Source organism: Danio rerio, chromosome 4, assembly GCF_052040795.2.
Source record: "Danio rerio strain M-AB ecotype USA chromosome 4, GRCz13ab, whole genome shotgun sequence".
NCBI classification, from domain to species: Eukaryota; Metazoa; Chordata; class Actinopteri; order Cypriniformes; family Danionidae; genus Danio; species Danio rerio.
In genome coordinates, this window is record NC_141024.2 from 61,122,923 (window position 1) to 61,147,500 (window position 24,578).

The window sequence follows — 24,578 nt, forward strand, 5'->3', positions numbered from 1 at the left end:
TTTGTATGCCTCTGAAGTGGAATGATGTAATGGATACATGCAGTGAGTAAAGCCAAACGAAGATTGTACAAATTAAATTGTTGCTCAATAGGTGGCGATAAACACCCATCTGAATGTCTGTCACTGTATTTTTTTATGTTTAATTGGGCTAATCATTTTTGATTGAAGTCTTTATATGCAGGTTATTCAATCATTAACTAAAAATGAGATTGAAAAATATATATAATATATAGATATATATATTTTACACTGATCTATATTACAAACAATGTTAACAATTATAATAATATACAAAGCTGCACTGCACATATAGTATGCATTGTATGGAAAGATCTAAAACGCAAATAAACTCTTCTGAAGACAATATTTCCTAGAAAGATCATCCCCAAGTGTAATAATGAGCACTGCTGTTGTGGTTAATAATGAAGTAAAATACAACAAACCAGACAAGTGCTGCACGGACAAATCAAATGGGTTCAGAAAGTGTTACAAGAATGCAAGTCATTATTTTAGAAGATTAATTTTTATTATTTGACTGTTTCTCGAGATTGAATCCTCATAAAGTTCTCAGAAAGTTTCTTATGATTATGACTTGCAAATTGTATATATATTTAACGGCGTGATCTTTTAACCTGCGTCCAATCCCGGCTAACTTCCGGAAAGGCAGAGTAGCCAATAGCGTTAGAGATGACAAGTAAACCAAGTCAACCAAGTAATCTGCTCACGGTTCACTTCTCCTCGCGCGCAAACATCACCGCTGCGCTCGATTTATATTGGCATTGATTTGCCGCCATAGATTTGCCACGATACTTCACCACATCATTCTGTGTTGACACACTAAACATTTTCCTGTTTTTTTTTTGTTTGTTTAGGTAAAGTCTTAAATTTTCATTTTAGAGGACTTAAAAAGGTCTTAAAAGGTCTTAAATTTCCTGTTAAAAAATGTGCAGATACCCTGCATATGTCCACTGTTAAAAGACCCTGGCTTACTACATAATATGAATACAAATACCCATCACTGTGGTGGTACCCTGAAAGTTTACATCTTATCATTCATATGGGGTGCAAAATAAGGGCCTATCATGGACATTTAAAGATACAGTGATACTTATTGTACCTTATTGGTACATATTTATCTGACAGTGTTGTAGAATTATTGCAAAAAAGTAAACACTGAAAAAAAAATTGAAGACTAATTATGTTGGCTTGAGAAAGCCAACATACTGTAATGCTACTTAAACTTATTATGTTGGCTTGAGAAAGCCAACATACTGTAATGCTACTTAAACTTAATATGTTGGCTTGAGAAAGCCAACATACTGTTATACTACTCTGTCCTTGAAAACAAACGTATCTCCTCCTAGGCCGTTCATGCCACAAGGCCCAAATGTGGTCAAAATGTGCCTTCTGCATTCAAGATTGTTGCTATATCTCCTCATGCCTATAAGAATTATTGTTTTTTTAATAAAAAAATGTTAAATATTAAATTTTTATAATCCGGGCATATTAAAAAAATTATACAAGCCCCAAATTTGGCCAAAAGCTGTATTTAGATGTGTTAGATTTTGTTGCTATATCTTTAAGGTTTATCAGACTTATAGTTTTCCAATAAATAATTTTTAAGCATTATTTTTCTTAAAATATGGCAAGACATTTTTGACTTAAACTCCATATTATTATTGATATGGCAAGCCATTTTTGCATGCATCACTTTCACACTTATTAAGCATTGTATTTTCAAAAAAATACGGCAAGCCATTTTTACATAATGTTCATTCCCTTAGTCCCTTTATTAATCAGGGGTCGCCACAACGGAATGAACCGCCAACTTATCCAGCATTTGTTTTACACAGCGAATGCCCTCCAGCCGCAACCCAACACCAGGAATGCATAATGTTCAAGTCCAGTTTTTGACACTCATAAAGCCTGTCATAGAAACATCGGGGTTGATTAAGGTCACTCATATTGCCAAGAAGCTTTGATGTATCATCACTAACCTGTCAAATGTCCCCATAGCAATAAAACAGTATAACCTAGCAACCATTTAAAAAAAGCAATATCTCTACATCAGAACATCGTAGGGACCTGGGCATTGGCTTGTTTGACTCATGCTAGCAAATGGGACTACCTGTGTACTATGCATGGTAACAATGATAATGGAAGCCAAGTCTTAATAACAATTCGCTACATGCTATGAATGATTATTTAAATGCAATAACATATGCTAGAAATGCCTACTAAGTATTAGCATTTGATCAAACATGTACACGAGCATTGCCATTTAGCAACTGCTTAGCAACTACCTAACAATGCCATTATTGTTTTAGCAACTGCCTAGCAACCACTTAGCAACCGCCGCCGTGCTTCCTGCCAACTGCCATTCCCAGCCCTAGCGCAGTCACGTTGGCTTTCTCAAGCCAACATCAAAGTTTATCAATAACTTTAGGTTCTAGTTCTTATTATTATTATTATTATTATGTTGGCTTGAGAAAGCCAACATACTGTAATGCTACTTAAACTTATTCTTATTATTATTATGTTGGCTTGAGAAAGCCAACATACTGTAATGCTACTTAAACTTATTCTTATTATTATTATTATTATTCCGGCTTCTGACCAAAAAAAAGCAATCGCTTCTCCTCCCAGGGCTTAGATGCTACAAGCCCCAAATTTGGTCAAAAGCTGTCTATTGCCCATGAGATGGTTGCTGTATGTCCTCATGCCGATAAGATTTGTAGTTTTTGAATTAAAAATTTTTTGAATTAAAAAATTGTAAATATTACAATCGAGTATTTGGGGCATATAAAAAAGTATACAATCCTCAAATTTGGCCAAAAGATGTGCTTTAAATTGAAGATAATTATCATATTTATTTGGTGTAATTATAAATAACAGTTTTCCTATAAATATTTTTTTTATATTAAATTTGTTAATTTCAAACCTAAAGCTTGTCAGAGTGTCCACGAGATGGCGCCAGAAGACTATTTTTGAGCCCTTTGGAATTGAGTTTACTGCACCTTTGCACCTTTTACAATTTCTTTCCATTCGGTCCGGTCGGACCTGAATGTCTTTATACCGTTGTAATCACGTGTAAATTCTAACAAAGACAATGTTTGCACTTTTTAAATCACATTTTATTTATTGTGCAAAAATAAAACATCCAAACAGCATCATAACCAATAAAAACACACAGCAAAGAAAATGTATTTTAAAATAGTGAATATATATATATATACATACAATGTATGAAGATTTTTTATATCCCCTTAATATGCTCTGCTGTTGCTGCATCAATTTCTCTCTGTAACATCTGGATTGCAATTTACACTGCAATGTTCACAATTTATTATTATGGGGGGAAAATCCAAACAGTATTATAATGTTTTAAAGCAAAAATGTTAAGAACAATTATTTACAAACAGGTAAAATAAAGTGTGTGTATATACATATATATACATACAATTGAAGTCAGAATTATTAGCTCCCCTGTTTATTTTTTCCCCAATTTCTGTTTAATGGAGGGAAGATTGTTTCAGCACATTTCTAAGCATAATAGTTTTAATAACTCATTTCTAATAACTTCTTTATTTTATCTTTGCCATGATGACAGTAAATAATATTTGACTTGATATTTTTCAAGACACTTCTATACAGCTTAAAGTGACATTTAAAGCCTTAACTAGGTTAATAAGGTGAACTCGGCAGGTTAGGGTAATTAGGCAAGTTATTGTATAACGATGGTTTGTTCTGTAGACTATCAAAAAAAAATTGCTTAAAGGGGCAAATAATTGTGTCCCAAAAATAGTTTTTAAATAATTAATAACTGCTTTTATTCTAGCCGAAATAAAACAAATAAGACTTTCTCAAGAAGAAAAATATTATCAGACATACAGTGAAAATTTCCTTGCTCTGTTAAACATAATTTGGGAAATATTTAAAAAAGGGAAAAAAAAATCAAAAGGGGGTTAATAATTCTGACTTCAACTGTATATATGTATGTATATATATACATACATATATACATATATAACACATACACACATTTATGGTTAGGGTTAAAAGGATTATTTCTTAATCCCCCTTTTATGTTAGCAAAAACATAAGTTTACTTCAGATATTTCTTTCAAAACAATATTCTGTGCCGCAAAAGAGCCTTCTCCTCACTTGTGATAATGACAGTGAAGCTTTTGGTCTATGCTGTACCAAAAAAAAAATAAAATCACCCAGGTGATGACAACTAAATATTAAGATTATAACATTGTGTTAGTGGCCAGTGGGGTGGAACAACGTCATTGGTCAGAATTAACCACGTGATGAAGACGGCCTAATATTGTATTTAATGCGATTTTCTTCCTGTAAACTGTATATATAACTATATATATATATATATATATATATATATATATAATGCTGCAAATTACTGTAAATTGACTGTACTCTATATTAACTGCAAAAATTATAAGACTGATTAAATAAAAGACAAATTAACTAAATGTATGTGCTATTGTTTCATTAGTATTTTAATGTAATATTTTTCTTCATATGATATTTATTATAATGTAATTTTGTTCAGATTATAATATATACTATAAATACTAACTATACTATAGTGATCTGCATTAAACAACCTGAACAAATCAGTCCTCTCTCTCTCTCTCTCTCTCTCTCTCGATTTGATCAAAAATGTAAATGAGGCCTTCCGATTAACAGTCCAGTGGACCCTAGCAACAGCCTAGAAACCACTCAGAACACCCTAGCAACTACCTAGGAATGCCTTAGCTACACCTTAGCAACCGCCTAGCAACCACTTATCAACCGCTGTGCTTCCTGCCAACTGCCTTTGAGTCCCCGGCACAGTCACGTTGGCTTTCTCAAGCCAACATCAAAGTTCGTTAACGAACTTTAGGTTCTAGTTATTATTATTATTCCGGCTTCTGACCAAAAAAAAGCAATCGCTTCTCCTCCCAGGGCTTAGATGCTACAAGCCCCAAATTTGGTCAAAAGCTGTCTACTGCCCATGAGATGGTTGCTGTATGTCCTCATGCCGATAAGATTTGTAGTTTTTGAATTAAAAATTTTTTGAATTAAAAAATTGTAAATATTACAATCGAGTATTTGGGGCATATAAAAAAGTATACAATCCTCAAATTTGGCCAAAAGATGTGCTTTAAATTGAAGATAATTATCATATTTATTTGGTGTAATTATAAATAACAGTTTTCCTATAAATATATTTTTTTTATTAAATTTGTTAATTTCAAACCTAAAGCTTGTCAGAGTGTCCACGAGATGGCGCCAGAAGACTATTTTTTTTACCTTTGCACCTTAAAGAGGCACTTTCCCTTTAAGAGGCGGAGATATCCGGGCTGACTGTTTTTGCTCTACAGAAAGTTCGGCTCATTTCAGACGTGCTTGTTACAACATTTGAAGCTGTTTACATTAAAATTTCTCAGCGAAAATACACAAATCCAAGTGATACAACTCTATTTAGTGTTCCTTTAAGAGGCAAAGAGATCTGTGATCAAAATCGAGGTAAGATTGAACTTAATTCTGGTCATCAGTCATTCTTATTATGCTCGCGGTGAACTCCATAAAGCGTAATAAAACTGATCTGGATGCAGAATCATCCGCGTCGGAATCGACCCGCATGCATTTCTGTCTGCTACCCTGTGAGTTTTAAATACATGCCTCTGATGTTGGCAGAAACATAACTTTACATCAGATATTTCTTTCAAAACAGAATATTCTGTGCCGTGAAAAAGCCTTCTCCTCTACTTGTGATAATGAAAATGAAAGCCATGCGAACATTCACGTATATTATACAATAAACATATTTAATATAAAATCCTTCTAACTTTATTTTTAATCTGTATTTTAACCCTCTAAAACAGCTATGTCCTTGCCACAAAACTAATAATCCATCTTCAAAACCTACAATTTCTTTCCATTCGGTCCGGTCGGACCTGAACGTCTTTATACCGTTGTAATCACGTGTAAATTCTAACAAAGACAATGTTTGCACTTTTTAAATCACATTTTATTTATTGTGCAAAAATAAAACATCCAAACAGCATCATAACCAATAAAAACACACAGCAAAGAAAATGTATTTTAAAATAGTGAATATATATATATACATACAATGTATGAAGATTTTTTATATCCCCTTAATATGCTCTGCTGTTGCTGCATCAATTTCTCTCTGTAACATCTGGATTGCAATTTACACTGCAATGTTCACAATTTATTATTATGGGGGGGAAATCCAAACAGTATTATAATGTTTTAAAGCAAAAATGTTAAGAACAATTATTTACAAACAGGTAAAATAAAGTGTGTGTATATACATATATATATACATACAGTTGAAGTCACAATTATTAGCTCCCCTGTTTATTTTTCCCCCAATTTCTGTTTAATGGAGGGAAGATTGTTTCAGCACATTTCTAAGCATAATAGTTTTAATAACTCATTTCTAATAACTTCTTTATTTTATCTTTGCCATGATGACAGTAAATAATATTTGACTTGATATTTTTCAAGACACTTCTATACAGCTTAAAGTGACATTTAAAGGCTTAACTAGGTTAATAAGGTGAACTAGGCAGGTTAGGGTAATTAGGCAAGTTATTGTATAACGATGGTTTGTTCTGTAGACTATCAAAAAAAAATTGCTTAAAGGGGCAAATAATTGTGTCCCAAAAATGGTTTTTAAATAATTAATAACTGCTTTTATTCTAGCCGAAATAAAACAAATAAGACTTTCTCAAGAAGAAAAAATATTATCAGACATACAGTGAAAATTTCCTAGCACAGTTAAACAAAATTTGGGAAATATTAAAAAAGGGAAAAAAAAAATCAAAAGGGGATTAAGAATTCTGACTTCAACTGTATATATGTATGTATATATATACATACATATATACATATATACATATATAACACATACACACATTTATGGTTAGGGTTATAAGGATCATTTCTTAATCCCCCTTTTATGTTAGCAAAAACATAAGTTTACTTCAGATATTTCTTTCAAAACAATATTCTGTGCCGCAAAAGAGCCTTCTCCTCACTTGTGATAATGACAATGAAAGCCAAGCTTTTGGCCTATGCTGTACCAAAAAAAAATAAAATCACCCAGGTGATGACAACTAAATATTACGATTATAACATTGTGTTAGTGGCCAGTGGGGTGGAACAACGTCATTGGTCAGAATTAACCACGTGATGAAGACGTCCTATAATATTGTATTTAATGCGATTTTCTTCCTGTAAACTGTATATAACTATATAACTATAACGATATATATAATGCTGCAAATTACTGTAAATTGACTGTACTCTATATTAACTGCAAAAATTATAAGACTGATTAAGTAAAAGACAAATTAACTAAATGTATGTGCTATTGTTTCATTAGTATTTTAATTTAATATTTTTCTTCATATGATGTTTATTATAATGTAATTTTGTTCAGATTATAATATATACTATAAATACTAACTATACTATAGTGATCTGCATTAAACAACCTGAACAAATCAGTCCTCTCTCTCTCTCTCTCTCTCTCTCTCTCTCTCTCGATTTGATCAAAAATGTAAATGAGGCCTTCCGATTAACAGTCCAGTGGACCCTAGCAACAGCCTAGAAACCACTCAGAACACCCTAGCAACTACCTAGGAATGCCTTAGCAACATCTTAGCAACCGCCTAGCAACCACTTCTCAACCGCTGTGCTTCCTGCCAACTGCCTTTGAGTCCCCGGCGCAGTCACGTTGGCTTTCTCAAGCCAACATCAAAGTTCGTCAACGAACTTTAGGTTCTAGTTATTATTATTATTATTCCGGCTTCTGACCTAAAAAAAGCAATCGCTTCTCCTCCCAGGGCTTAGATGCTACAAGCCCCAAATTTGGTCAAAAGCTGCCTACTGCTCATGAGATGGTTGCTGTATGTCCTCATGCCGATAAGATTTGTAGTTTTTGAATAAAAATTTTTTTTAATTAAAAAATTGTATCGAGTATTTGGGGCATATAAAAAAGTATACAATCCTCAAATTTGGCCAAAATATGTGCTTTAAATTGCAGATAATTATCATATTTATTTGGTGTAATTATAAATAACAGTTTTCCTATAAATATTTTTTTTATATTAAATTTGTAAAATTCACACACAAAGCGTGTCAGAGTGTCCACGAGATGGCGCCAGAAGACTATTTTTGAGCCCTTTTGGAATTGAATTTACAGCCCCTTTAAGAGGCACTTTCCCTTTAAGAGGCGGAGATATCCGGGCTGTATGTTTTGGCTGTGCAGAAATTCGGGCTCATTTCAGACGTGCTTGTTACAACATTTGAAGCTGTTTACATTAAAATACTTCAGCGAAAATACACAAATACAAGTAATACAACACTTTTTAGTGTTCCTTTAAGAGGCAGAGAGATCCCTGGTCAAAATCGAGGTAAGATTGAACTTAATTCTGGTCATAAGTCATTCATATTATGCTCGCGGTGAATTCCATAAAGCGTAATAAAACTGATCTGGATGCAGAATCATCCGCGTCGGAATCGACCCGCATGCATTTCTGTCTGCTACCCTGTGAGTTTTAAAATGCATGCCTCTGATGTTGGCAGAAACATAACTTTACATCAGATATTTCTTTCAAAATAGAATATTCTGTGCCGTGAAAAAGCCTTCTCCTCTACTTGTGATAATGAAAATGAAAGCCATGCGAACATTCACGTATATTATACAATAAACATATTTAATATAAAATCCTTCTAACTTTATTTTTAATCTGTATTTTAACCCTCTAAAAACAGCTATGTCCTTGCCACTAAACTAATAATCCATCTTCAAAACCTACAATTTCTTTCCATTCGGTGCGGTCGGACCTGAACGTCTTTATACCGTTGTAATCACGTGTAAATTCTAACAAAGACAATGTTTGCACTTTTTAAATCACATTTTATTTATTGTGCAAAAATAAAACATCCAAACAGCATCATAACCAATAAAAACACACAGCAAAGAAAATGTATTTTAAAATAGTGAATATATATATATACATACAATGTATGAAGATTTTTTATATCCCCTTAATATGCTCTGCTGTTGCTGCATCAATTTCTCTCTGTAACGTCTGGATTGCAATTTACACTGCAATGTTCACAATTTATTATTATGGGGGGGAAATCCAAACAGTATTATAATGTTTTAAAGCAAAAATGTTAAGAACAATTATTTACAAACAGATAAAATAAAGTGTGTGTATATACATATATATATACATACAGTTGAAGTCAGAATTATTAGCTCCCCTGTTTATTTTTTCCCCAATTTCTGTTTAATGGAGGGAAGATTGTTTCAGCACATTTCTAAGCATAATAGTTTTAATAACTCATTTCTAATAACTTCTTTATTTTATCTTTGCCATGATGACAGTAAATAATATTTGACTTGATATTTTTCAAGACACTTCTATACAGCTTAAAGTGACATTTAAAGGCTTAACTAGGTTAATAAGGTGAACTAGGCAGTATATATATACATACATATATACATATATAACACATACACACATTTATGGTTAGGGTTATAAGGATTATTTTTTATCCCCCTTTTATCTTGGCAAAAACATAAGTTTACTTATTTTTTATAAGTAAAAAGATATTTCTTTCAAAACAGAATATTCTGTACCGCAAAAAAGCCTTCTCCTCACTTGTGATAATGACAATGAAAGCCAAGCTTTTGGCCTGTGCTGTACCAAAAAAAAAAAAAAATCACCCAGGTGATGACAATTAAATATTACGATTATAACATTGTGTTAGTGGCCAGTGGGGTGGAACAACGTCATTGGTCAGAATTAACCACGTGATGAAGATGGCCTAATATTGTATTTAATACAATTTTCTTCCTGTAAACTGTATATATAACTATATAACTATAACTATATATATAATGCTGCAAATTACTGTAAATTGACTGTACTCTATATTAACTGCAAAACTGATAAGATTGATTAAATAAAAGACAAATTAACTAAATGTATGTGCTATTGTTTCATTAGTATTTTAATTTAATATTTGTCTTCATATGATATTTATTATAATGTAATTTTGTTCAGATTATAATATATACTATAAATACTAACTATACTATAGTGATCTGCATTAAACAACCTGAACAAATCAGTCCTCTCTCTCTCTCGATTTGATCAAAAATGTAAATGAGGCCTTCCGATTAACAGTTCAGTGGACCCTAGCAACAGCCTAGAAACCACTCAGAACACCCTAGCAACTACCTAGGAATGCCTTAGCAACATCTTAGCAACCGCCTAGCAACCACTTCTCAACCGCTGTGCTTCCTGCCAACTGCCTTTGAGTCCCCGGCGCAGTCACGTTGGCTTTCTCAAGCCAACATCAAAGTTCGTCAACGAACTTTAGGTTCTAGTATAATATAAAAGCTCTTGGGATGTAGTTGTACATGCTCAGAATCCTCTAAATTAAATGTTGTTTTTATTGTGACACACATGGCCACTTAGACCTCAGTTTATGCTGTTTAATGCAGACATGCACTCAAAAAAAAAATGATATGTTGGCGTTAAATAACTTTTTTTTGTCCACTGGTTCCACGGAACTGAGTTAAGTTACCTTTAAGAAAGAATATTAATTTTAGTGAACTTAAGTTAGTTACATAAAGGTAATGTAATGTTGTTTAGGTCAATCAACGTAACATTTATAATTTAGCTTTATTCAATGTAGTTATTTAAGTTCCATTATTCTAAAATTGATATTGTTATGTTTAACCAAATAAAAAAACTGTTTCCGTTTTATTCAGTTTATTCAATAGCATTTTTACAATTTTACACATTTTCCAGCAATCAAATGATTATCAAAATCTAAAAATTGTCTTTATCTCTATCTTCACTTATTACAATAATTTTAAATATTAATACTATTAAAATAATAGTAATACAAGTATAAAATAAATTAAAAACAATTAATTATTTACAAAATATGCTTACAAAAGCATCATAAAATACACTTTTCAAAATGATACTTTTCATATATTACAAAAAACATTCAAAAAATTATATTCTGCCTTCAAATGATTCACAAAAATATACTTAGAAAAATTAAGTCGTCTTTTGTAAACTATACTGTACCTTCTTTACACTGAAAAAGCAGATAACACTTCAGTTGTTCAAAGAAAGATTAACATTTTAAAGCAAAGTAACACGATCAGCACTACACCATAAATTAGACCAACCATCACAGAACATGCAATAGCTACACACATTCATCTCTGACATTTGCACCATTTCTGCACATTTGCATCAGACACTTTCTTACAACCACTCCCTATATCTAAAAAACAAACACACAAAAAAAAAAAAACATTGTGCATGAAGTCTGCTTCACACAGGTGAGTGGGCTTGACAAACCACATGTAGAAGCATTCTTAATTCTTAACATTCTTTGTATAATTAGCACATCTTGGGTGTACTGCCTCTTCTTGTGGATTTGCTGAATGTCTCCTCAATTGTAAGGTTCTTCAAAAGAGTCTGCTAAATGTTAATGTAACTACTGTAGATTCATAAGGTGGTGTTGCACATCAAGGTTTGTGCTTCATCATGCCCAGCATCCTAAAAATGTCAGATAAAAAAATAAACATTTACCAACAGATCAAAGGTGAAAGGAGGAATTGGTTTAAGACGAAAATACAAAATGTAAAAAAAAAATGTAAATAGCTTACCATGTACTTCCTTTACTTAGGGGCTTTGAGGATGCATTCACACCTTTTTTTCCCACTGGTGATGTTCTAAATGACATGAAGTGACAAGTAGTAATTTACTAAATAATTAGTAGTTAAAATTACTCGTAATTTTTACTGTACATCATTTTAATGTGTGTATAGGGATCTAAAGGCATAGTACGATCCACAGTCTCCTCAGCCAGATATGGGACTTTAGAGGTTGAGCTGTAAACCTGTGAGGAAGAAAATAAATGCGAGTGAGCAAAGATTTGTAATAATAAAATATAATAATATAAATATATACAATTTATAATAATATATTTATAATAATAAAAATAAAAAACACTGCAAACTACTAAACTTAAAAGTTTAAATGTGTTAGATGACCAAACAAATAAGCTTACATTAAATATGTCATCATGCTAGATGTCATCCTATTTAAGTGTCACATATGCTTGTCAAGTTTTTTTTTTTTTTTTTTTTTTTTTTAAGTTAACAGGCTTGTATAATAAAAATGTGCCAACACCACCTTTTAATTAATATTATGTAAGTTATCAAAACTGGCATTAAAACTTGACAAACAGCTTGATACTCGAGACTATCAATAGAGACTATCAAATCAATAATCAAATAACTTTTATTGTCACATTATCAGCAGCACGTCTGCTATGATGAGTAAAAAGCTAAGACTACCAACGTTTGCAACTTTATTTTGGGGGAGTTAATATACACAAAGTATAAAATTTCAAAGGAATGCAAAAAAACTAAAAATTTATCTGTCATTAATGTGAAAAAGTCTCAGGGAACATGGCAATTTCACAACAATACTATACACAAACACAACAAAGTATAATAAGGGAGTACATTAATGACTCAAATGTTGTCACAGCCTCAATATAAATACATAAAAAGTAAAAAAAAAATCTCACCTGTGTGTCCACATTGGGCAAAGCTTTGTGCACGTTCTCAATTTGTACTGTAATCTTTATCTTTTGATTCCCATAATATGGCGCCGAGCTGAGAGTGATCGTTGTGGTTTGAATCTTCTTCCTTCCTGTGTTGTTTTGAAACTGCGCATGTGCAGATATTACTCCATCTACTGACCAAAATGCAGTACTGCAGAAGCAACACAACTCCCTTTCATTCATGTTAATTAAGCGAGCTGTATAAATGTGAAAACTTACTTTTTCTAATTTTTTCCAACACAACACTTTTATTTTTAATACACAAACATAAGTGAATTGTTTAATTTAAACAGTTAAATTCTTTGGACCAACTAAAGCCAAAATTGATTTTTTTAAGTGTGGGAAAAGAAATAGATGATCATTGCTGCAGTTCAAGAATGTAACCAGGTAGCAAGAATTCTTGCACAGGTTTGTTATAAAGCTGGTAGAGCAGGCATTCATCCGCCACTGGCTTACAGCATGTGGGCCAAACATTGGCCAGGTTTGGCAGACGTGGCACCGTCTTTAAGGCAGCATGCAAGACATGGGCCAGATGTCAAATGTAGTATTTGGGTCAGATGTTATAAATTGCAGTGCAAGTTTACTGTATTCTGTAGCTTTTGTAAGGGCGCACTCACACTATGCTATCCAAACTGTGCCAGGCCTGTTTCCCTGTACGTTTGAGAAGTTCAATGCTCTGAATCAGTTTGGCAATTTATTTGAATATGTTCCACTGCATATCAAAACATAAAAACAATATAACTAAAGAAATGTCCACTGTGCTGAGCTTAATAAACACTCATAAGCACAGATTTCAGTATCAGAATGAGAAGGTTTTTGCTTTCTATGATCCTCTTCCAGAAAAACACTCGACATTAAAAGGTGTAAATGAAATCCTCAGAATGTCTTCAGCTCAGCAGTAAAGTCTCAGAAACACAAAGAGATGATCGACGGATTATCAGACGAAACTCATAGATGATATAAAGCACAGAAAGAGCAAACTCTCACCTCAAATAATGCCTGCAGATCTTCCTTTTCTTCCGCTGAACTTTTGAGCTGAACATCAGATCTGAAAACTCTTTCACCTCAGGAAAACACGTCACATCCTGTTTGAGACATGAGGAAATAAGCAGTCAGATGAAAACCCAGACACACAAGTAGATAAGTGTAGTGGCAAAAAGGAGGCTCTCTCAGTGGTCAAGAAGACAAATTCTTACCCAAAGTGTCTTTTAAAGTTTTATTCTTTGCAAAGAAGGTCACACAGTCATACATCAACAACAGTTTCTGCAGAGAGAGAGATGCGGAAACAGAGTGCGTTCTCTTTTTATTGAGTTTGTAATACCCACAAGGTCATCAGTGACATACAGGATGATACACAGTTACATCAGCACTTCATTTTAGAACATTTCAGCTTTACATCCTATCCGAACATGTAGTTTGTTAAATCACCATGTACTTATCCAGATCTTGTCTGGTGATACTCAGATGTTAAAGTGGTCACACTTGATCTAACTTAAACAGTGCATCCATGGAAGAAAAAAGACCATCATAGTGTACATAAATGAATTTCCACCACAATTCCTCTCTTTTTATCATTCATGGATAACACTAAATACATTATATACTAGTTTCATAATCACGATGTTAATCATTTAGCAGGTTTCTGCACACTCCATATACACTAGAGATGTTCAAACACTCTTCTTAATATAGTTTACCCATTAAGATTTACTTTTGCAAACATCCCTCTTCCCTGGGAGCCGGGCTAAATGAATAATCACTTTCATTGCGCTCCTGACCAAAATCAGACCCTCAGTCACCCCACAGAGGTTCAAACCACAGAAATCGGCTGTTAATTTGACATTATTATTGTTTCATACACAGTAAATTCTGGTAAACATTGCTTCAATCAGTTACAAATCACTTATACTACACATCATTTGTTCACCATTACAATACATCCACAAACATAGGAACACTCTGTTGTTACAGCACTCTTAAATATTCATCACATTTACACTCTTCTCTCAGTTTTCACGTACATGATCACTCTTTTAAGATTAACTACAGAACATGTCAACTCATCAGGTTTGCTGGTTTTGTTGGGACAGACCCAAAATACATTTTGTCATGTTCGTGTCTTATAATAAGGATGCCAAGTTGGAACAAGTGTATGCTTTATTTATCAGTTCAGTCTGCAGCCTCATGCTGTCTTATTCTAACTCCTTCTAATGTCACATGAACCCTTACAAACCTCTGATGCCATCTAGTGTTCACACACGTCATTACATACAATCACAACATCCCCCTTTTTCTCAGGCAAAACATTAACATAAACTTTAACATCTTTTGTCAGTGAATTTATCCATTTCTCCTTTAGTAAGACCCTATATTTTCATAACAATGAATATGCATTTTCTCAGTTTTAACATAAATTCAACCCAACATACCAACATGTAAACTATTTAAATGTCTTATCTTTCATTTACCCACTATAAATTCAGTCTATTAGGCTTTCTAACTTCTCCGGTGGACCTTCTCAACTCAGGAGTAAGTGTGTGTGTGTCAGTGTCACCATCAATAACAGGTGTGTGAATTGTCTCAGGTTCACCACAGGTCACACTTGGCTCTCCAACAGTTTCTTGTTGTGTTTTTAGCAAACTGCAACGATTACGCCTGAGGATTTGTCCATCATCAGTTTTCACTGTATAGGATCTTGGAGCTACTTCTTGCAGAACAGTTGCTTTTGTGCTCCATCCATCAGCATCCTCAACTCTGACTTGGTTGTTAGATGTCAAAGGTGAGAAATGTTTTGTGGTCCTGTCATAAAAGGACTTTTGCTTCATTTTCTGCTTTTGCCAGTTATGTTCAATCTTGGCAGGATTCTTTTGCTTCAATTTGTCACTTGTATGACTTGGTAATGTTGTCCGAAGTTTTCTCTTCATCAACAGTTCAGCTGGTGAGAAACCGCACTGAAGAGGTGATGCTCTGTAGCTCAATAGAGCCAGGTACGGGTCCGAATCACTGTCAGCTGCTTTCTTTAAGAGCTGCTTCAGAATGTGGACCCCTTTTTCCGCTTGACCATTTGACTGTGCATAATGCGGACTTGATGTTATATGCTTGAAGTCATACTGTGCTGCAAACTTCTGCCATTCTTTGCAATTGAAGCATGGACCATTGTCACTCACCACAATTTGTGGAATGCCATGCCTGGCGAAGATTGACTTGGCATGTGTTATGACACAGGTCGATGTTAAGTTTGTCAATAGCGCCATCTCGGGGTAGTTTGAGTAGTAATCAATTACCACTAAATAGTCCTTACTTCTAAGATGAAACAAGTCCATTCCTACTTTATGCCATGGTGCAGTCGGAAACTCGGCTACCACCATTGGCTCTTTGCTTTGCTTGCTTCTGTGTTTCTGACATGTTTCACATCTACTTATGAGTGTTTCAATGTCTTTGTTAATTCCAGGCCAGAAAACTGTCTCTCTCGCTCTCCTTTTGCATTTTTCGATGCCGAGATGACCTTCATGTATCCTGTGCAACATGTCCATTCTCAAAGCCTGCGGAATGACAAATCTGCCCTTTTTTAAAAGCAGACCATCCATAGCACTGAGCTCTCCTCTGATGTGATAAAATTGTGGAGATGCACCAACTGGCCATCCCTCATCCATGTTTCTCATGACATGCTGCAACTCCACATCCTTTGCTGTAGCCTCCACAATCTGGCTCGACTTTGTGTCTGACACAGGCAGTGCAGCTGACACCATATTTACGTGACATTGTATGTCTTCGTCAGTTGTACTCACACTGTTGCCTGCAGTTGCCCTGGATAGAGCATCCGCAAGGACTAGGTTTTTTCCTGGAGTATATATATTAGTTCAAAATCATACCTCTGCATCTTCATCATTAAACGCTGTATCCGTGGAGACATTTTGTTCAGATTCTTTTTGATGATGGAGACTAGTGGTCGGTGATCAGTCTCAGCCGTGAAAGATGGCAGTCCATACACATAGCTATGAAAGCGTTCCAAACCATACGCCAGCCCCAAACACTCTTTTTCAATCTGAGCGTATCGGCATTCAGTTTTGATCATAGCCCTAGAAGCATACGCTACCGTTTTCCAGTGCTCTCCTTCAGCCTGGAGTAAAACAGCCCCAATGCCATCTTTGGAAGCATCTGTAGATAGTTTAATCCACAGTGTGAGGTCAGTGTGTTCTTAAATTGCTGCCACTCATTCTCATGTTTAGCTGTCCATTTAAACTCACAGTCTCTGTGCAGAAGCTCACGTATACATGATGTCTTCGCTGTTAGATTGGGAATGAATTTGCCTATGAAATTGACCATCCCCATGATGCGAAGCACACCTTTCTTGTCAGTAGGCCTTGGCATGTTCTGTATTGCATGTATTTTATCCTGCTCCGGTTGAACACCACGAGCAGAAAGCTTGTCTCCTAGGAAAAGGATTTCCTCCACGCCAAACTCACACTTACTTTTGTTGAGTTTTAGTCCATACTTTTGTATGCGCTCCATCACTCTGCACAGTCTCTCGCTGTGTTCTTGAGCTGTGGATCCCCATATGATGATATCATCAATATAGACTCGAACTCCTTGTAAGATCCGGCCCACTGGTCCAACGGCGGCAGCCAATGGCACGGCAGAAGGGTCTTTGCGCGTCACTATCTTTTCATAAACAGCAGACATTACAATAAAGTAAAATACACCTCTTATGTATTATCTCATAATTTTATCTGACTCCATGTTATATATATATATATATATATTATTTATAATAGTTAATAATAATAATGATGATTTATAATTTGTTAATTTAGAAGGAATTTGGATGAATGTTTGAACCTTGTCTTCACTAGTAACTATTACATTCGTTCATTCGGGTGCTCATGTCGCTCAGAGAAATCGCCTCGGCCGAAGGCGTCCCTCACGGTCAGTCTTGAATATTAAACAGAGGTAAATTAACTAATACTTTAGATGGCCGCTACCAGCGCGCTCGTTCTAAAATACTTTAGTTAGTCCCGCTTAGGTGTACACCTTTGAGTTAAAATAATCATCATTTCTAATTAGAGGTTAGGGCATTAATATAAATGTACCCGACTACTGGACTCTATAGTAACTTTGGTTTTCACCAAGCCCATGGTTTCCCATATGAACTTAATTTAGAATAATATTACCTTCAAACAAAGGTCGGGTACCCAATCTAGGTTAGTCGTGCAACACCTTGTTGACCTAGATGGAAGTTATCGCCCTTTCCACCTAAGTACACAGCAAATTCATTGGGGTTAAATTTCTAGTGTTGTGGTAATTCAGAGTAAAGTGTTAAAATTCTAGAGTTAGATAAAGGTAAAATAACCCTCTCGGCGTTAGAAGCTGATTTGCCTCCTTGTCACACAGAGTAACGTATCTACCTTTGTAGAAAACCCTTGTATTAAAGAAACTAATCAGAGTGTCTGAAATCTCACCACACCCTCATTCACCTGGCCCTTAAATTGGTCAATTAGTTTAGTCTACTAGACAGAGTGAATGACCACAAATAAGTGAATTCAGACACCTGCTGTTGAACACCTGCTGTTAACAAGCACAATCACTGAAGGAATAAGAAACTGAAGGAAGAAATAAAACTACAGACACAGCCTCACAACAAACCAACTGAATTAAAACAGAGGATTAAACAACTCCATTAAATAATAGCATAAGCAGCTTCACTGATTACAGTTTGACTTCATTTCTGTAAGAATATATTTTTTTTATTAAAAATATTTCATTTGACCTCACCATCATGGAGATCAGAGGCTGCTTATTTGAGCTCTTGAAGCTTTACTCTTATATTCTAATGTTTCTCTGACTGTTATAGCTGTGTTTCTAGAACTCATCAGCTAGGACAAGAAAGGTCAAGAGAGACTATACTGTTTATGCTTAATTGTTATAGATAAAGTTTCAGGTGTTTAATAAGTTGATTCATAAAAATATGCAAATATAGTTGTATTAAAACTGCATGGGACAATACTTCTGGCTGTTTGCTGCTCTTCATAGAAGATTCAACAATTAGGATGCAATTAATAATTAGTGTCATGCACTAAACATTCAAGCTCCAGCTTGCTCTTTATGACACACAGATATCAAGAATCAACATATGAACCTCAACCGTGGTTGCTAAAAAAAAAAGCTGCATAGTTCATGCCGCAATGCATGCTGGGTGCCAGCATAGTACAAAGCTCCCAGCATGCATTGCAGCATGAATAAATTATGCAGCTTTGTGTTTTTACAATCTCTTTCTTTTTCTTTATTTTGTGTTGTTTTTAAGAGGTGATATTTCAGTAGAGTGTTTTTTACTTGATTTTTATTTTTTTGTTTGTCACCATTATTGAGATTCAAAGACTAATTGTTGATGTCTGTGTGTTTTTAAGTTTTGCCATAGATTAAACATTCTCATTGTAAATATTGGTTTTATTTTATATTAATGGAGCTTCAGTGGTTTCATTTATGTATATTATTTATTTCTCACACATATCTAATATGATATTGAATTAAAAAACAAACAAGAAAGGAAGGCTATGTTATCATTAATAATCTCTTCCAACTGACACTTTAATTTTCTTTTGGCTTTCCATGCTATATGTTTAAATAGTGTAATTAACACTAACTATAGCAGCCCAAATAAAAGACATTTATAGTGAGAAGTTGAAGAGCCCGACTAAAGTAGACTCTGTCCTCCATCATGGTGACTTCAATGAACAACAGAAATTTCATTAAGAGCTTTTTTTCACAAGACAGAAATCAAGTCAAAGGTCAGTAATAGGTGAAGCTCCATGATAAGTTGTTTAATTTGATTAGTTTTTTTTAAAGATGTTGATAAATAACATTTTTTATTGTGTAATTTGTTTTATTTTTATTGATTATTATTTTATTTAGAGTTTTTTTTCTGAGTTGATTTCATCTTTGGTTTTGGCTTGTGTTTTTCTGTCCTTCAGTGATTCTGCTTGTTAACAGTTGTTCATCAACAATTCTCAATCCTCCTTTAATTAGACACTTAATTGTCTCATTAACTTCATCACTGTCTGAGTGTTCAGCCCTCTGTAGTGAGGACACTAGTGAGGATTTTGCTCTGGAATTTAAGGCTTACGTGTGTTTGTATGAAAAATACAGACTATGGGATTTGTTTTTAAAAGAAATATTCTGGAAACTGAATTTACGAATGTAAAATGTTGAAAACAGCAGATTACTGGCAACCACTGCTGCCAGTATTTTGACATACATTTAACAGATATTTTACACAATAAGAGTTTGCTAATTAACACTCTGGGTGTTAAAAATTTTAACACTTTCAAAAGTGTTATTTTAACACTTATAGTGGTTCCCATATAAACACTGAGGGAGTGTTAATTTTAACTCTAAGGTAGTTAAATCTACCAAATCAAAAATTTGCAGTGTGAGATCGATAAAAAATACAGACTGTTGAATGTGTTTTTAACAGAAATATTTTGTAAACTGAATTTATGAATGTTAAAAACAGCAGATTACTGGCAACCACAGCTGCTGGTATTTTTCTGTAAAATCTAAAAAAGAAAAAAAAAAACAGCTAAACAGATTTTGTGTCACCATTGTGGAGGATAGTAGCTTATCTGTTCAAGTCCAAGATGAACTGAGAGTGTTTGATGTTATGCTGTATCTTCTTTTGTTTAAAGGTAACTGTGTAGTTACTAATGCAGTCAAAATAGGGTTGCTAATTTCAATCACAAATGAAAACATTTTTGCATTTAAAGACTTTACATTTTTTTGCACTAAGCTATAATTTTGTAAACTGAACAATGTATTAGTGCATGAAATATGGCTATTTTTTTGTAAATTAATACAGTTATATAAAACTTCCATGTTTTTCACAGAAAGATTCTGGCAACCACAGCTGCTGGTGTTTTTTCGGAAATTTAACAGATATTTTACACAATAAGACTTTGCTAATTAACACTCTCTTGGTGTTGACAATGTTAACACTTTCAAAAGTGTTATTTTTAACACTTATAGTGGTTCCCATATAAACTCTGAGGGAGTGTTAATTTTAACTCTAAGGTAGTTAAATCTACTATCTAAAATTTGCTGTGTGCCATTCCTCCTGCACCACTGGAGTTAGTATGCATAGATTTTTGGAGTGCTGAGGATTGCAGTGGTCGCAGTGTGGATGTCCTGGTCATAACTGACCATTTTACCAAAATGGCCTGTGCTTTTCCCTGTAAAAGTCAATCTTCAAAGCAAGTAGCGAGGATTCTTTGGGATAAGTTTTTCTGTATTTATGGCTTCCCTGAGAGGATCCATTTCGGATCAGGGTGCCAACTTCGAGAGCCAACTCATACGTGAACTACTGGAAGTCGCTGGTGTGACAAAGTCTAGGACAACTGCTTATCACCCCATGGGCAATGGCCATGTTGAACGTTTTAATAGGACCCTGGGTAGCATGATTAGGTCATTACCTCCAAGGAACAAGCAAAAGTGGCCGCAAATGTTGCAAACTCTGACCTTTGCCTATAACTGCACAGCCCACGAGTCAACTGGCTATGCGCCTTTTTATCTAATGTATGGCAGAATTCCCAAGCTTCCAGTGGATGTGATGTTCAGTAGCATAGAAAGAGACTGTGCCATTGCTGATTATGATACTTATGTGAAACGTCTAAGGGATGACTTGAAAGAAGCTTTGTCTCTTGCTCAAATGAATTCTGAAGCCAGTCAAAAACGGCAAGCGGACTTGTACAACAAGAAGACAAAAGGATGCAGGATTGAAGTTGGTGACCAGGTTTTGTTGGCGAACAAAGGTGAACGGGGACGGAGAAAACTAGCTGACAAGTGGGACTCCACACCTTATGTCGTTGTTGATCTTAACCCTCAGTGTCACACATACCACATCCGTAACACCCACAATGGGTTAGAGAAGACAGTTCATAGAAACCTGCTTCTTCAAGCTAACTTCTTGCCAATTGAGACTGAAGGAGTTGAACCCTCATTCAGTGATGACTGTGAACTAGATGATTGTAGCAGTGCATTGAGTGGCGCTCTAACACCATTGTCTGCTTGTAGTCATGCAGATCGAACTGCTAGTTGGGTTGCAGAGACATTAGTCCCAGATGATGTCCCAGACAGTGTACCTATTGACACAGAGAGTGTTCTGTCATTGGTAGTGAACCCTGAAGCTTCTAGGACTTGTCTTTCTATAGAGCAGTCTGACGCCTTAAGTTGTGAAGATGTCATGGTTCATTCTGAAGTGACAAAAACTCATTCAGAGACAGACTCACTGGTATCAAACAGAGCTTTGACTAGGGGTGCAAATACCTCTGAATCTGTTGTTTTGTCTTCCAGTAGAGTTTCACTTCCAGTTAGGACTAGGGTCGGAAGACTTGTGAAGCCTGTAAATAGGTTAATTCAAAACATGACTCAAAATGTGAGAATGACAAGTTCAGTCAGTGAGTTTGCGAAATCTTTATTGTCATAAGTCCTGATAATCATAGGATAAAATCATTTTCCTTGTAGAATCTTATCTTTTGAGTCAATTTCTCACAGTGTGTGGAATTCTGAGTTTTCAAGACACTGTCTTGTTGAGGTCAATATGATGGTGTTTTGGGCACCATTATAGCAAGTGCGTCTTAGTAGGCCTGATCAACCTGTTTGGACCACTTACCCTGTTAGGTGGGAAGCATATATGCTGCTGTGACTTGCGTATTAAATGACAGTTGAGTTTCTCAGATAAATACTAGTTAAATTAATTTTTTTTCCTAATTGAATGCTTACCTTGAGGTGCAAGTTTTGTGAAGTTCAGAGGGGAGTATGTAGCTGAGCTAATAAGTATAAAATATACTAATGCAAATTATTAGTGAACTTCATCAAAACTTTACTTTTTAATTACTTTTGTTTTATATTTTCTTTTCTTAATTATAATGTTTTGTATATAGTTTTGATAGAGATGTTTTTTTATGCGGAACCATGTTGGCAAATGTTTATGGAGAGCACATATTAGTGGCGCACACAGCAACTCATGCGGTGTGTGGGCAGGCAGCGCCATCTTCAGTGTTGAATTCGCCGCTGACTGAGTTGGTTGCATGTTCTCTCGCTCTGCTAACGCGAGCCTGGTAAGGATTTTCAAGCGAGTTCACTGAGTTATTTTATGTGACAGTGAAAGTATAAACGTGATAAAACTATGATGTATCGAAGATGAATGTAAATAATCACATTTTGAGTGCTTAAAGTGACTTTCCTTTCTAATTGGCAGAGTGGAAAAAGAGAGAGAGATTTCAGCATATTATTGTGCTCTCTGTGTTTTTACAGGTATGTTTATTATGTTTTGTTAAGTGATGTTTGAAATCTAATTATACAAGTTGTGTAAAATGAGGTCTGTTTGCAAAGCAATATAATTTTGCATATATTAATGTATTTTATAGTGTTAAATGTTTATTTGTGTATCTTTTCTGATATTTGACACTATTTTTTATTCTATTGCTCACTAATGTAGTGACCAGTGAAACATTATATTCCTTTTACAACTTATCTGATGTATACTATAATGTTTATTTTTTTTTACTGCTAATTTTTGTAGTCTATTTATTTGTATTTATTTTCTTTTACCTATTGTTTTTGTCAATTTGTTGGCTATTATTAATGCAAAGAGTGTTGAATTCGCCGCTGACTGAGTTGGTTGCATGTTCTCTCGCTCTGCTAACGCGAGCCTGAGTGGAAAAAGAGAGAGAGATTTCAGCATATTATTGTGCTCTCTGTGTTTTTACAGAATAAACCAAACTTGAGACCTCCAACGCCGCTGTTGTCTTATTGGAAAAAAACACACACAACCAGAGTAAAACTGCTACATGAGCATCGCTCAAAACTTTGGGCTGCAGAGAGAAATTGGCGGAAAACTAAAAATCCTGCACAGCTCTTAACATACCAAACTCTTCTGTCCTCTTTCTCAGCTGAGGTTACTTCTGCAAAGCAGACATATTACCGTCTGAAAATCAACAATGCCACTAATCCTCGCCTACTTTTTAAAACATTTTCCTCCTTCACCTGCATCCTTCACACTTACTACTGATGACTTTGCTACATTCTTTTGCACCAAAACTGCAAAAATCAGTGCTCAATTTGCTGCACCTACAACAAACACGCAAGATACACAACCAACACCACACACACTCAGCTCTTTTTCTCAGCTCTCTGAGTCTGAGGTGTCCAAACTTGTGTTATCTAGCCATGCAACCATCTGTCCACTCGATCCCATTCCCTCTCATCTCTTGCAAGCCATCTCTCCTGCAGTCATACCAACACTGACTCACATAATTAACACATCTCTTGACTCTGGTTTATTCCCCACTTCATTTAACCAGGCTAGGGTAACCCCACTGCTAAAGAAACCCAACCTGGACCATACGCTACTTGAAAACTACATACCAGTATCCCTGCTTTCATTCATGGCCAAGATTCTGGAGAAAGTAGTTTTCAATCGAGTCCTGGACTTTCTTACTCAAAACAATCTCATGGACAACAAGCAATCCGGCTTTAAGAAAGGCCACTCAACTGAGACAGTGCCCTGCTCTCGGTCGTGGAGGATCTCAGACGGGCTAAAGCAGACTCAAAATCATCAGTCCTCATTTTGCTGGACTTGTCAGCTGCTTTTGACACTGTCAACCACCAGATCTTGCTATCTACGCTCGAGTCACTGGGCGTTGCGGGCACTGTTATACAATGGTTCAGATCTTACCTCTCTGACAGGTCATTCAGGGTGTCTTGGAGGGGAGAGGTATCCAACCTACAGCATCTAAACACTGGGGTACCTCAAGACTCTGTTCTTGGGCCACTTCTCTTCTCCATCTACACATCATTTCTAGGACCAG

At 35.0% G+C, this 24,578-nt stretch overlaps 2 protein-coding genes across 5 annotated transcripts in view; one reads left to right on the forward strand and one right to left on the reverse strand.

Annotated features, from left to right (window-relative positions):
* LOC108183674 (NACHT, LRR and PYD domains-containing protein 3-like) overlaps positions 1-15,955 on the reverse strand; it is a 32,486-nt gene extending 16,531 nt beyond the window's left edge. Inside the window, exons 1-2 of one of the 2 annotated variants that reach the window (XM_087245774.2) lie at positions 13,914-15,955; positions 13,705-13,802 (exon numbers count right to left, since the gene is read on the reverse strand). The gene's annotated coding sequence lies outside the window, so the exon portion shown is untranslated. Of the gene's footprint in view, positions 1-13,704; positions 13,803-13,913 lie in introns of those variants that run through there. The other variant, NM_001444818.1, reaches the window with a different exon arrangement.
* The window catches only part of LOC148682285 (uncharacterized), a 161,517-nt gene extending 138,013 nt beyond the window's left edge, over positions 1-23,504 (forward strand). For 2 of the 3 annotated variants that reach the window (XM_088650525.1, XM_088650526.1), the window contains exon 2: positions 18,923-23,504. In XM_088650525.1, coding sequence (XP_088506651.1) covers positions 21,002-22,192 — 1,191 coding nt within the window. In that variant the 5' untranslated portion in view covers positions 18,923-21,001 and the 3' untranslated portion in view covers positions 22,193-23,504. Of the gene's footprint in view, positions 1-17,975 lie in introns of all 3 variants that reach the window. The other variant, XM_088650524.1, reaches the window with a different exon arrangement.
* Positions 23,505-24,578: the final 1,074 nt, after the last annotated feature.